The sequence below is a fragment of the Pleurodeles waltl genome, chromosome 11, assembly GCF_031143425.1.
Source record: "Pleurodeles waltl isolate 20211129_DDA chromosome 11, aPleWal1.hap1.20221129, whole genome shotgun sequence".
Taxonomy (NCBI): Eukaryota; Metazoa; Chordata; class Amphibia; order Caudata; family Salamandridae; genus Pleurodeles; species Pleurodeles waltl.
In genome coordinates, this window is record NC_090450.1 from 535,021,630 (window position 1) to 535,035,659 (window position 14,030).

The window sequence follows — 14,030 nt, forward strand, 5'->3', positions numbered from 1 at the left end:
TGGCAGTGTTTCACGCTTGACAAGGTGCACAGTATGCACAGTACAATTAGATGGCGTAATAGGCATATGAAGAAAATCCCGCTGGGTTAAGACTTGTTTTGCTCAGGTCTGTCCTGAAAGGATTCAGGATGTAGAAGCACATTTAGATTACCAAAATAGGGGTGTGCTAAGTTTGGGTGACTTAATGTCTTTGTCTGAACTGCAGATTGAGTTGCAAAAATCCCCATATCTATAAATGCCGGCAGAACAGCGTGCTCAGTCTTTACTTCAACACGGCTGACCTGTTTACAGATTTTGGACCATGACAAGCAAAAGTGACAACCGATAAGCTAAATTAAAAGAATGTCTCATGGGTTCATAAAACAATAATGCTAAGGGACCCTTACCCATTTGTGAAATTGTAGACTTCATTGGTGGCTGATATGGCAGAGCTCACAAAGGAGGGTAGTAGGGCTGTAGGAGTGGTCCCTAGAGAAATAGCCTCCTTGGAGAGCTCTAGATTGATTTATGTTCAATTATCGACAACAATTATATGACATCATTGTTAGATCAAGAAACATGGGTTGGGAAGCCTTTCCCTACTGGCTATGTTGCTAACCTGAGGGGTTACTTCATACATGCCGTATGCCGGTGTAGTGTCATTCAAACGTACTGGAGGTAGGTTGTAAAAATATAAACAGATGTGGCAGGCTGAGGGTTGACTCCCAACACTAGCCTCCTTAGACTGCTAAAAGCTCAAGAATCTGACCGAAGCTCAACGACCTCATCAACATGAATCTGCCTACCACTAAGCAACATACTGCAAGACACCGTAAAAACAATGAAGTATTAGGGGTAAGTCCGTGGCTATGTGGCATGGAGAGATGTAGGGTAATGGACGCACCTAATCACTGTGCAAGAGGTTCCTTGCGAAATCACAACAAGCTGTGGGGCCTCTCTTAGTCCTACTTCAATACCGACATGTTGTACTCATCCGTGTGGGTACCTGTGACTGGGTAAAATAATTGAGTGTACCACCCCTAACATGAACCTGACACACATGCTGTGGTCGTGGGCTAAGTGAAAGTGTCCTTTAAAATTGTAGATGTGTATTGGTGCTGATTTACTGGCTATTGCTGTTATTAATGTTCTCAGAATGATAAAAAAAATACATTTTTAAATAAAGAAATATCAATTAGACTCTTATTTTGCCATGATTAATTTGACAAACTGGGAGATTTGTCGCATCTACCTTCTTTTTAAATTGGGGCTACTCTCGATCAAAATGATAGAAGTGTACACTGAGAGCTGGTCTCCAAAATCAAAATTATATTTTATTTTTCTCCGTTGCAATGATTCATTTAAGAAGAGAGTGTCTATGTCTCACGTTTCAAACACATACATTTTTAATTCTAAAGATGAGAAGTCTTTTTGCCGTCACAGAATGTCATGTGCGTTTATGATTGCATTTTTTGTGTGTATTTTTACCGGTACTGAAATATATTTCGTGTGTCTGTGAGAGCTCAACTAAAGCACTACAATACATAAAAATGAAGCTGAATTAGAGCATCATGTGACTATATAAGATCCATCCAGCAAACTAATACGCTACACTGCTGTAACACTGACTCTGTGGCCAATGCATCTTTCGTAGACTGACTTGTCTGCATCATCATGCCAGCATCACCAGTCTTTCGAAAAAGGTCTAGCACACAAAAATGGCACACATAATCCATTTTGACACATTAAGACGGTTTGTCCCACTTCGATGTGGATAGCACGTATTTAACAAATACTATGTTATTTTGATTAGAGTGCAAAAACAGCGCACAGTTCAACAAACAGACTGGAAAACACGCCCTAAAACTCAGTCGAAATAAATAAAAAGCACAGTTCTGATTCCCAAACTACACAATGAAAAAGACAACAGTTGGCTCGATTTGTAAAAACAAGAAATAATAATCACATTTATTGTTTAAAAAAAATAATCTTTAAAACCCTTAGCAATAATGTCCAAGTTGACAGATCCATCATGAAAACCCCCTTTGAAGCACTGGTGGGCTTTGCTCGCCTCTCTGAGGTAGACTTGGAATGGGGCAGTGATGCTGACCTATTTAACTTCCATCTCCAGTCCATTTTCTAAAAGGAGCAGTCTAGAACATGCGTCAAAGTCCTATGCTAAATCAGGAACTCCGGGGCGGATCCATGGCAATCCTGTCTTCAACGTTGATTATTTAGAAAAGTCCCTTACTGGAGAGGAATATGGTTTTGGAGGCTCCACTGAGTGTATTGTGAGAGTATGCCACAGATCCTCTTGGGTGCGATCTCTGTGTCTATGATGACAGGCCGCGCAGATGTAGGTGGGCAACCGTGCATTCTGGACTGCACATGGGAAAACATCCATGCCTGTCCGGAGGAACCAGGAGTCTTGAACCAAAGTTTCAATGCACAGATTATACCACTGGCCTGCATCATCTAAAACACCTTTGCGGCCCAAAACGGTTGCCAGCTTGCTCTGCCAAACTCCAATGGAAAATCATCACCTCTTGGGAGAAATGAAAACTGCTGGAATATTAAAGTAGCCATGCACTGAGAAAGACCCCAGTAAATCGGAAAGTTTGTGGTGATACATGGTGGAGGCTGGTGGTACAACACCATAAGGTAAGTTTACTATGATGTGTCTTTAAAAAATCATTTTTACATTCAAAGAAATAAACTTTAAACAAACGAAAGGGAAAAAACAAATCCGAATTGCATCAGGTTGTGCAGGAATCATGATCTCACACCGTTCCTAGTAAAGCTCTTCTGTGACTACATGCTGCGAATGAGTTCCACTGTGTCTAGTTCTTTAAACATTTTACACTTACAGGTACCATACTGTGGTGAAGGAGGTATCCGGTTTCCTATTTACAAATCTTGATCTTCCAATTACTACAGTTAAACACATCATTTCCTAGATGGATAAACATATCAAACCGTTTCAATGTGGCAGTTTATTACTTTTGCAGCCAAAAAGTGTTCACAAAAAGCTAAAAGAAAACTGCTTTATTTTCACTATCGTCAGGATATGGAGGGAATAAAACAAAATATCTGCCCTATTTACTTTTACTTTCCCTAGGTTGCCAACTTATAGGAACTGTACCAGTCTAATGAGAAGTTTTACCGCTAGGCCACACCCTTCCCTTTAAGTGCAGCACTCCAGTCCCGCATTGGCTTTTCCTCTTCCACATACACTACATTGATGAGTCCTAAGGACTCACTATTTAAAGCTAGGTGTCTCAGATAATAGTTGGACATGGGAGGATGGGTGCTGGCGATGTTAAGGAGTATGAGCCCTAAAGCTGTTATTTCACCTATTGTGTGAATCTTGAAAGAGAATTCGGAGTTTTGTTGTAATTACTGCACCCATATAACCTTGCCTGCATGATTTTCACTAGTTATAACATGGTATAATTTGTGCGTGCAAGAAACGCACCATTCTAAGTTAGTGTACCCCGAAACAGGGAAACAATATAGTTCACTATCCGCCATTTCCATGCGTTCAAACCGTAAAGATGTGGTATTACTGCACCTGGGAAATGCAGCATCCCATGGTATTGGTATTTACTGGATGCCTCATTACGCCGGAAAACAACAAACAACTTGTAACTATCACATCCAGTATCCTGTCCAAAGGCTGTGAGATGATTTTGAGAAGTATGGCATGAAATGGTTGCGATCTATGTAATTTCATCTCCATATATTTCAGCGAAACACATTTTCAGAGTTGTTTTTTTTTCCACTGAAAACCATTGCAATGAATATGTAAGATTTTGCAAACCTAATAAAAGCTAGTTAAAAAGACAAATTCACTGAACAATACAATGATTTTCTTGGTACACCTGTTAATTATTTTTGAGAAATATTTTAAAATGTACTTCTAAACCGAAATCTTAACATAACCTTTTCCCCCGGTTCAATTCCAAACCTTTCCAATCTTATCCCTAACCCCTACTCTAACCTTGACCCTAATAGTTTTCAACGCTAACCTAGCTCTGCCTCTGACAACAAATTCCAACCTTGCCTCTTACCTTAATAGTAATCCATCTTGAACCTTACCCTAACCTTGGCTCTTGCCCTAACACCACCGTTGACTCTAACTATAAGCCTGAAATTAATCCTCCCCTTAAGCCTTACTTTGACCCTATTCCTCATTCAATTCCCTTAATTCCGATATAATGGATCTCACTGGTTTGTTTTTAATGAACATTTTCCCAATGTTATGTTTTAATTGAAGTGTATTTTCTCTGATATATTGTGGGATAAAATGGCAGCATTGACAACATTTAAGAACAGAAGCAGACTCTGTGAAGGTTTCTTAATGTGTGTATGCAGCCAGACAGGATACAGAGCAGAATTTCACCTTGTGCTCTAGGGTATGTGGCAGAAGACTTCCCTTCCACCAGTGCAACCAAAACAGGAAGAAAGTTGAAAACTCACAGCCAGGGAGAAAAGAGAAAGTATCTCCAGAGCAAACAAACCTCTTTAGAAACTGGTGAAGTTCAGAAAGAGTAGGACTAAGGGGTTGTTAAACATAAGCAATGAAAACAAGGAAATATAGAATGTAATGAAATACATCTAATAGGAGGCCCGCATCATCTGCTGACTACAAGAATTCCCATTCCTTAGTTGTAGTGAAGGAGTCAGATGCAAGACCGAGGACAATGAAAAAGCCTGACATATTCCTACTCTGTAGACGAGTCATCTCAAGGAGAGATCAAGTATTAATGTTGCCCATCGGCTACTTCTGTCACCATTAGGAGACCTCCTATTTTACAACGGGTCTTTGAAAATCAAAAGGCTAAAAATCCATTAGGAATAGAACATGCACATTTGCTCTGGTAAAAACTCAATGTTTCCTCCGTTTAGCACTTCTGCTTTTAAACTACAATGTTCATGACAGGAGAAAAAAAACATAACACTCTGAAATTCAGAGATTATCTCATTTTGTAACAAAGTCTAACCAAACAGTACAAAAAAATGCAGAGTTTTAAAAAAGACCACAAAAGTCTAATTTCACCAGTTTTAGCATACTGCACTTTGGCATCTTAATTAAAAAATGGAAAAAGCAAGTAAAATATCATGTAGCCCATCTATTGTTTACTTTGTTTCGTCCTGTAAAAAGATGACAGATGGATGTGGCCTGAGAATTCCAAAGCAATTTCATTGAGTTTCCAAAGTTTCCAGAGGAAGATACTACAAGTAAAAAATACAAATAATAGATCGGCGCGGCTCTCACTTCAGTTCCCAGAGCTACTGAAACACCCAACCTCACATCCAGCGTAAACCTGAGAAGGCATGAGACAACCTTATGGGGTGTGGCAGGGAGAAGGAGTGGCCAATGAAATTTTTTAATTTCTATATATTTATATATATATAATGTCGCATAAGATTGTCTCTTCCGCCAATTGTCAAGAGGAAGCTTGTGCTGCTGCTGCTGTTGTAGACGTTGTCCGAGCTTGAGAAGTGGAGTTTGCTGTTGTGTGCGAGTTTCCACCAGATGTTGCATTGGAGTTTGTATTGCTTGTGCTGATAGTGTAGTCAGCATGCTAAAAAAGGATTGGGTGGAAGAAGATTAAGGGAAGAAAAGACAAAATAAGTAATTAGATATTACATTTCATCAAATGGTACACAAAAATAAAATAAGTGGGTGATGACATCACGTTATTTGCACCTTTGAGTGTCAATTCTTAATCTATTCTCTTGTATATCTCTTTTTTATTCATATAATCACAACTGATTTTTGTTTCAAATAAAAATTGGTTCAGAAGACGCCACTGTGATCGGTTGTAGTGTAGTTCAAATCTGCCAGGGTCTTTCATCATAACTGTGGAGCGTCTCAGTAGTTATAGGGAGAGCAGTAAACAAACCGATAGCGAGCAGACGGGACAATTTACAAAGCGGTGAGAAAATCACCTGCTTTCCCCCCAAACCACACACTTGAAAGTAACAAGGCTCCTCACTCCCAAACTCTACGTTAGCCGTTCAATGTGGCTAGCTTTACATGGAACCAAAAGGGAACGTAAAGTATTTGGTTTAAAGCCAAGTGAGGGATGACTCAAACTACAGTAATTGGGGGAAATAAGGGAAGGGACAGATATGACTTTGTTTATAAAAGTGGTGGGGTTTGCAACCACCAGAGGAAGGGGACAGGCCTAGTGTGGGAATGCCATTCATACATCAACTGAGGGAGTGAGAAGGAATTACTAGAGGAGACCCTCAGCTTCCCATCTGAACTATCTCTATCACAAAAAGAGGGTACACCTGCATTTACATTCTTCTGAACCAATGTTCAAGAAGACACTAATAGTAGAGTATAAAACCAGAAGTCTCTTAGATTATAGAAAAGGAACCGCACCCACTAGTACCACCAGTGGCATGCTTCTTCATTGGATGCGGACTCAACACTGTTATCAGAGGTTACTGCTAAGGGATCTGTGATTAAAATTGCCTGCAGGTTTTCCTGGCAATACTCAGTTTATCTTTTTATTCTGGATACCCTTGGCAAGATTAAAAACATTAAAGAGAGGATGTTAGTAGGGCATACTATGTACCCCAACAGGTAGATATGTTTCAGCCAAATTAGTTGCCCAAGAGGGTCATTTGGCTTTCTTCAGGACCAAGATTCGTTTGGATCCCTAGGTGATTAATTAACACTGTTTTTGTGCATTTATCAGTAGTGACATTCTAACATGCTGCAACTTGTGCACACCAGTAACAACCATAACTGGGGAATTTCAAATTTCCCTATTTTGTGTTTGGAACGATATGTAAAAAGAAACAGACAGTAGTCTTCATTTTTGTACACTTCATACAATTTGGTTAAGCATTGTATCACTAAGTTAGTTTTCACCATTTGAAGAATTCATGTAACACTCGCTGGTGAGGTGAGAACACGCTTTAATATGTACTGTTGGTGATGTTCAATCATACGAATACACAGTTTAATGCAAGAAAAATAAGCATCAAGTCTACACTGCCCATATGTGTCTATGGCTCCATAGGGTCTCAGAGGTAGGCAGACTCTGTATTCAAACACTACAGAGGGAAGAACACGTTGTCAATATATATGCTTTGAATTTTTTAGTTTGGTAGAGAAAACCCCCAAGAAAATATGCCCCGGAAAGAAAATGTTACTTACCCAGTAGACATCTGCTTGTGGCATGCAGTGCTGTAGATTCACATGCTTTGCATAAGTCCGCCATCTAGTGCTGGGCTCGGAGAGTTACAAGTTATTTTTCTTCAAAGATGGTTTTCAAGTCACGGCATCGAGTGACTCCTCTTCTTAGTAATACTGCACATGGGCATCGAGTCCCTTGTTAGATTGTTTTCCCGCAGGAGGGTGAAGTAAAGAGTGTATACAACTATATGTAGATATATATAAAATAAAATGTATATACATATTTACAATATATTGTATTACAACAGCCACAGGCTCCCGGGGAGAAGGGAGGGCGCATGTGAATCTACAGAACTACTTGCCACGAACAGATGTCTACTGGGTAAGTAACATTTTCCGTTCAATGGCATTTGTAGCTGTAGATACACATGCTTTGCATAGACTGTAAAGCAGTCCCCTCCCAAAATAAGTGGTGGTCAGCCTGTAGGAGTTGGAGTAGTTTGAAATAGTGTTCTAAGTACTGCCTGTTTAACATTTGCTTGTTGGTGAGATAACACATCTACATAGTAGTGTTTACTAAATGTGTGTGGTGTAGACCATGTGGCAGCTTTACATATGTCTGCTATTGGTATATTTCCTAAGAATGCCATTGAAGCTCCCTTTTTCTTAGTGGAATGTGCTTTAGGAGTTATTGGTAACTGCCTTTTAGCTTTAAGATAGCAAGTTTGAATACATTTAACTATTGATCTGGCTAATTCAATTTTTGAAATAGGATTACCTTTGTGAGGTTTTGAAAATGCCACTGAGAGTTGTTTGGATTTTCTGAAATGTTTTGTTCTGTGTATGTAGTACATGAGAGATCTTTCAACATCAAAAGTGTGAAGAGCTCTTTCAGCAACTGAATCTGGCTGTTGAAAGCAGACTGGAAATTCCACTGACTGATATAAAAAGTTGAAACCACTTTTGGTACGAACTTTAGATTTGTTCTAAAAACTACTTTGTCTTTATGAATTTGAAAGAAGGGTTCTTGTAAAGTGAACACTTGAATTTTGCTAACTCTTCTTAAAGAAGTTATTGCTACTAAAAAAGCAACTTTCCATAATAGAAACTGTAGAATACAAGAATGCATGGGTGCCAATGGTGGCCCCATAAGTCTTGTAATGAAAATGTCACTTACCCAGTGTACATCTGTTCGTGGCATCAGTCGCTGAGATTCACATGGTCTGCATAGCTCGCCATCTGGTGTTGGGTCGGAGTGTTACAAGTTGTTTTTCTTCGAAGAAGTGTTTTCGAGTCACTGGACCGAGTGGCTCCTCCTTCTGTGCTCATTGCGCATGGGCGTCGACTCCATCTTCGATTGTTTTCCCCGCAGAGGGTGAGGTAGGAGTTGTACTATAGTAATAGTGCCCGCGCAATGAAATGTGTAAGTATGTACCTATTAAAGGTTTAAATAATATATATACAAATGTACAAAATTGAAGGTAACTTCTGAACTGCTACAGGCTTCCGGGGAGGTGGGTGGGCCCATGTGAATCTCAGCGACTGATGCCACGAACAGATGTACACTGGGTAAGTGACATTTTCAGTTCGATGGCATCTGTCGCTGTAGATACACATGGTCTGCATAGACTAGTAAGCAGTTATTTCCCCATAAGCGGTGGATTAGCCTGTAGGAGTAGAAGTTGTCTGAAATAGAGTTCTTAATACAGCTTGACCTACTGCGGCTTGTTGTGCGGATAGCACATCTATACAGTAGTGTTTGGTGAATGTGTGAGGCGTAGACCATGTGGCTGCCTTACATATTTCATGCATTGGGATGTTTCCTAAAAATGCCATTGAAGCACCTTTTTTCCTGGTTGAATGTGCCCTGGGAGTAATGGGCAGTTGTCTTTTTGCTTTAAGGTAGCAGATTTGGATGCATTTAACAATCCATCTGGCTATACCTTGTTTTGATATTGGGTTACCTGCATGAGGTTTTTGGAATGCAATAAATAGCTGTTTAGTCTTTCTGATGTTCTTTGTTCTGTCAATGTAGTACATTAATGCTCTTTTGACATCTAATGTATGTAGTGCTCTTTCAGCCACAGAATCTAGCTGTGGGAAAAAAACAGGTAGTTCTACCATTTGATTTAGATGGAACGGTGAAATAACTTTTGGTAAAAATTTTGGATTAGGTCGTAGGACGACCTTATTTTTATGTATTTGAATAAAAGGTTCCTGCGTTGTGAACGCTTGAATTTCACTTACTCTTCTCAGAGATGTAATGGCGATGAGAAAGGCAACTTTCCAGGTTAGGAATTGTATTCCGCAAGAGTGCATGGGTTCGAAAGGTGGGCCCATGAGTCTTGTTAGGACCACGTTTAGGTTCCATGAAGGAACAGGTGGCGTTCTTGGTGGTATAATTCTTTTAAGACCTTCTATGAATGCTTTGATGACTGGTATCCTATACAAGGAAGTTGAATAGGTAGTCTGCAGGTATGCAGATATTGCTGCAAGGTGTATTTTAATAGAAGAGAAGGCTAGCCTTGCTTTTTGTAAATGGAGCAAGTAATTTATTATATGTTTTGGAGTTGCGTCTAGTGGTTGTATCTGATTATGATGGCAGTAACAAACAAATCTTTTCCACTTACTTGCGTAGCAGTGTCTAGTGGATGGCCTTCTGGCCTGCTTTATGACCTCCATACACTCTTGGCTAAGTTGTAAGTGTCCGAATTCTAGGATTTCAGGAGCCAGATTGCTAGATTCAGCGATGCTGGATCTGGGTGTCTGATATGTTGGTTGTGTTGCGTTAACAGATCTGGTTTGTTCGGCAGTTTGATGTGGGGTACTACAGAAAGATCTAGCAGTGTTGTGTACCAGGGTTGTCTTGCCCACGTTGGTGCTATTAAAAGGAGTTTGAGTTTGTTTTGACTCAATTTGTTCACTAGATAAGGGAGGAGAGGGAGAGGAGGAAAAGCGTAAGCAAATATTCCTGACCAGTTCATCCATAGGGCATTGCCTTGGGATTGCTTGTGTGGGTATCTGGACGCGAAGTTTTGGCATTTTGCGTTCTCTTTTGTTGCAAATAAGTCTATCTGAGGTGTTCCCCAGAGTGTGAAGTAGGTGTTCAGAATTTGTGGGTGGATTTCCCATTCGTGGACTTGTTGGTGATCTCGAGAGAGATTGTCTGCCAGTTGATTCTGTATCCCTGGAATAAACTGTGCTATGAGGCGAATTTGATGGTGGATTGCCCACTTCCATATGTTTTGAGCTAATAAGCTTAACTGCGTTGAATGTGTCCCTCCTTGTTTGTTTAGATAATACATCGTTGTCATGTTGTCTGTTTTGACAAGGATGTATTTGTGGGTTATGATTGGTTGGAAAGCTTTTAGTGCTTGAAAAACTGCTAATAATTCTAGATGATTTATATGCAGTTTTGTTTGATGTATGTTCCATTGTCCTCTTATGGTGTGTTGATTGAGATGTGCTCCCCACCCTGTCATGGAAGCATCTGTTGTTATTACGTACTGTGGCACTGGGTCTTGGAAAGGCCGCCCTTTGTTTAAATTTATACTGTTCCACCATAGAAGCGAGAGGTAAGTTTGGCGGTCTATTAACACCAGATCTAGAAGGTGACCCTGTGCTTGAGACCACTGTGAGGCTAGGCATTGTTGTAAGGGCCTCATGTGCAGTCTTGCGTTTGGGACAATGGCTATGCATGAGGACATCATGCCTAGGAGCTGTAGTATTGTTCTTGCTTGTATTGTTTGATTTGGAGACATGTGTTGAATGACTCTGTTGAAATTGTGAATTCTTTGTGGAGTTGGCGTTGCTACTCCTTTTGTCGTGTCTATTATGGCTCCTAGATATTGCTGTACTTTGCTTGGCTGAATGTTGGATTTTGCAAAGTTGACGGTGAACCCTAGTTTGTAGAGGGTTTGTATGACTTGATTTGTGTGGTTTGAGCATTGTGTGAGCGAACTGGTTTTGATTAGCCAGTCGTCTAGATACGGGAATACATGTATTTGCTGCCTTCTGATGTGTGCAGCGACTACTGCTAGGCATTTTGTGAATACCCTTGGAGCGGTTGTTAAACCGAAAGGCAATACTTTGAATTGGTAATGTATTCCTTTGAATACAAACCTTAGATATTTTCTGTGTGATTGGTGTATTGGTATATGGAAATATGCGTCTTTGAGGTCTAGGGTTGTCATGTAGTTGTGTTTTTTGAGCAATGGTAACACTTCTTGTAGTGTGACCATGTGAAAGTGGTCTGATTTGATGAATGTGTTTACTACTCTGAGGTCCAGAATTGGTCTCAGTGTTTTGTCCTTTTTTGGTATCAAGAAGTACAGTGAATAAACTCCTGTGTTTATTTGTGTGCTTGGTACTAATTCTATTGCATTTTTTTGCAGTAGTGCTTGAAATTCTATCTCTAGAAGCTGTGAATGGTGTTTTGATAAATTTTGTGATTTTGGTGGTATGTCTGGAGGGAATTGCAGGAATTCTATGCAATAACCATGTTGGATAATTGCTAGGACCCATGTGTCTGTAGTTATTTCCTCCCATGCTTCGTAATATTGACCTATCCTTCCCCCCACTGGTGTTGTGTGGGGGGGGTGAGTGACGTGTGAGTCACTGCTTGTTGGTAGTGGTTTTGGGGCTTTGAAATCTTCCTCTATTCCTAGGGAATTGCCCTCCTCTATACTGGCCCCGAAAGCCTCCCCTGTACTGTCCCTGGTAGGTGGACGGTGCGGACTGTGAGGTACTGGCTTGTGTGGCCTGACCCCGAAACCCTCCTCTAAAAGGTGTTTTGCGGAAGGTGGTATAAGATCCTCTGCTCTGCGGGGAGTAGAGTGCGCCCATGGCCTTGGCAGTGTCAGTGTCCTTTTTGAGCTTTTCTATGGCTGTGTCGACCTCCGGACCGAACAGCATTTTTTCGTTTACTGGCATGTTAAGTACTGCCTGCTGAATTTCCGGCTTGAATCCAGACGTTCTGAGCCATGCGTGCCTACGGATGGTAACCGACGTATTAATGGTCCTTGCGGCTGTGTCTGCTGCATCCATAGAGGAGCGTATTTGATTGTTGGAAATGTTTTGACCCTCTTCAACAACCTGTTTTGCTCTTTTTTGTAGATCTTTTGGGAGATGTTCAATGAGATGCTGCATCTCATCCCAGTGGGCTCTGTCGTATCGCGCTAGCAGCGCTTGTGAGTTTGCGATGCGCCACTGGTTTGCTGCCTGGACAGCGACCCTCTTCCCGGCTGCATCAAACTTTCTGCTTTCTTTATCTGGGGGAGGTGCATCCCCAGAAGTGTGTGAATTTGCCCGTTTTCTGGCAGCCCCTACCACCACAGAATCTGGTGGCAGCTGAGAGGTGATGAATACAGGGTCCGTAGGAGGCGCCTTATACTTTTTATCCACTCTAGGCGTTACTGCCCTGCTTTTGACTGGCTCTTTGAAGATCTCCTTTGCATGGCGAAGCATGCCTGGGAGCATAGGCAGGCTTTGGTAGGAGCTGTGGGTGGAGGAGAGGGTGTTAAATAAAAAGTCATCCTCTACTTGTTCAGAGTGTAGTTCCACATTATGGAACTGAGCTGCTCTAGCCACCACTTGTGAATAGGCTGTGCTGTCCTCAGGTGGTGATGGCCTAGTTGGGTATGTGTCTGGGCTGTTATCAGACACTGGTGCATCGTACAAGTCCCACGCGTCTTGATCTTGGTCGTCGTGGCTCATGGCGGTGTGAGCTGGCGAATGTGACGGGGTGTAAGTTGGTGAAGCCGGAGTTACAGGTGGAGGCGAGGGAGGAGGTGTTACCGTCTTTGCTGTTTGTTGCTGAGGAGCCTCTCGTGCTACAAACTGAAGTGTTCTCTTTCTTTTGACAGGTGGAAGGGTACTGATCTTCCCTGTCCCCTGCTGAATAAAGATACGCTTCTGCGTGTGATCCACTTCAGTGGATTGCAGTTCCTGTTCGAATCTGTGTCTTTTCATTTGTGAAGACATAGAAAGTTCTTCAGTATAGGAGCCTGAAACTGGGTCTGTTGGTGCTTTTTTCGGCTCCGAAAACCCTGTTGTTTGTTTTTTCGGCTCCGAGGTAACCTTCCTCTTCTTTTGTGCCGAAAAATCTTGGCCTCTATGATCTTCGGCGCCACTGTCTCGGCGTCGATCCGTGTCGACACCGAACTCTCGGTGTCGATGCTTCTCTTTAGCACTCTCTCGGTCCCGAGGAGGCTGCGTGCCGGTGTCTCGACCGGAGTCGGACGATCTCGACACTGAATGGGCCTTTTTCGGTGCCGATTGTTGGTCACCGTGAATTTGGGTTGAGCCATGGCCGGTTGGCAGTGGCGTCCCCTGGGCCTTTTTGGCTTTTTTAATTTCTGATCTCGACGTCTTACTCACTGTTTTTGGATGGTCGAGTTCGTCGGAGTCTGAATCCTGGATGGAAAAGGATTCCTCCTGTTCCTCTTCTGTCTCGAACTGTCAATGCTCTTTTGGCGTGGACGCCATCTGCAGTCTTCTCGCTCGACGGTCGCGCAGAGTTTTTCGGGACCGGAACGCCCGACAGGCCTCACAGGATTCTTCGCTGTGCTCGGGTGACAGGCACAGGTTACAGACCGAGTGTTGGTCCGTATAAGGATATTTGTTGTGGCATTCAGGGCAGAATCGAAACGGGGTCCGTTCCATCGGCGTTGTTCTCCACGCGGTCGGGCCGACTAGGCCCCGACGGTGTGCCGAAATCTACCCCGAAGGGCACCGAAGCGCTTCGATGTTCAATGCGTTGTCGTATGTGTTTATCTCGAACCGGATCGCAACGATACCGTAGAAAATCTTCTGTTTTCAGCTATCTTTCCGTTCCGAAACTCGGAGCGACAGGAACACGTCCGAACCCGATGGCGGAAAGAAAACAATCGAA

The 14,030-nt window shown here is 42.0% G+C and overlaps 1 protein-coding gene across 1 annotated transcript in view; it reads right to left on the bottom strand.

The window, feature by feature from the left end:
• Positions 1–1,914: 1,914 nt before the first annotated feature.
• Positions 1,915–14,030, bottom strand: part of LOC138265851 (G protein-coupled receptor kinase 5-like) — a 377,657-nt gene continuing 365,541 nt past the window's right edge. Inside the window, exon 16 of the mRNA XM_069213945.1 lies at positions 1,915–5,567. Within this exon, the coding sequence (XP_069070046.1) occupies positions 5,430–5,567 (138 nt within the window). The 3' untranslated portion in view covers positions 1,915–5,429. The remainder of the gene's footprint in view (positions 5,568–14,030) is intronic.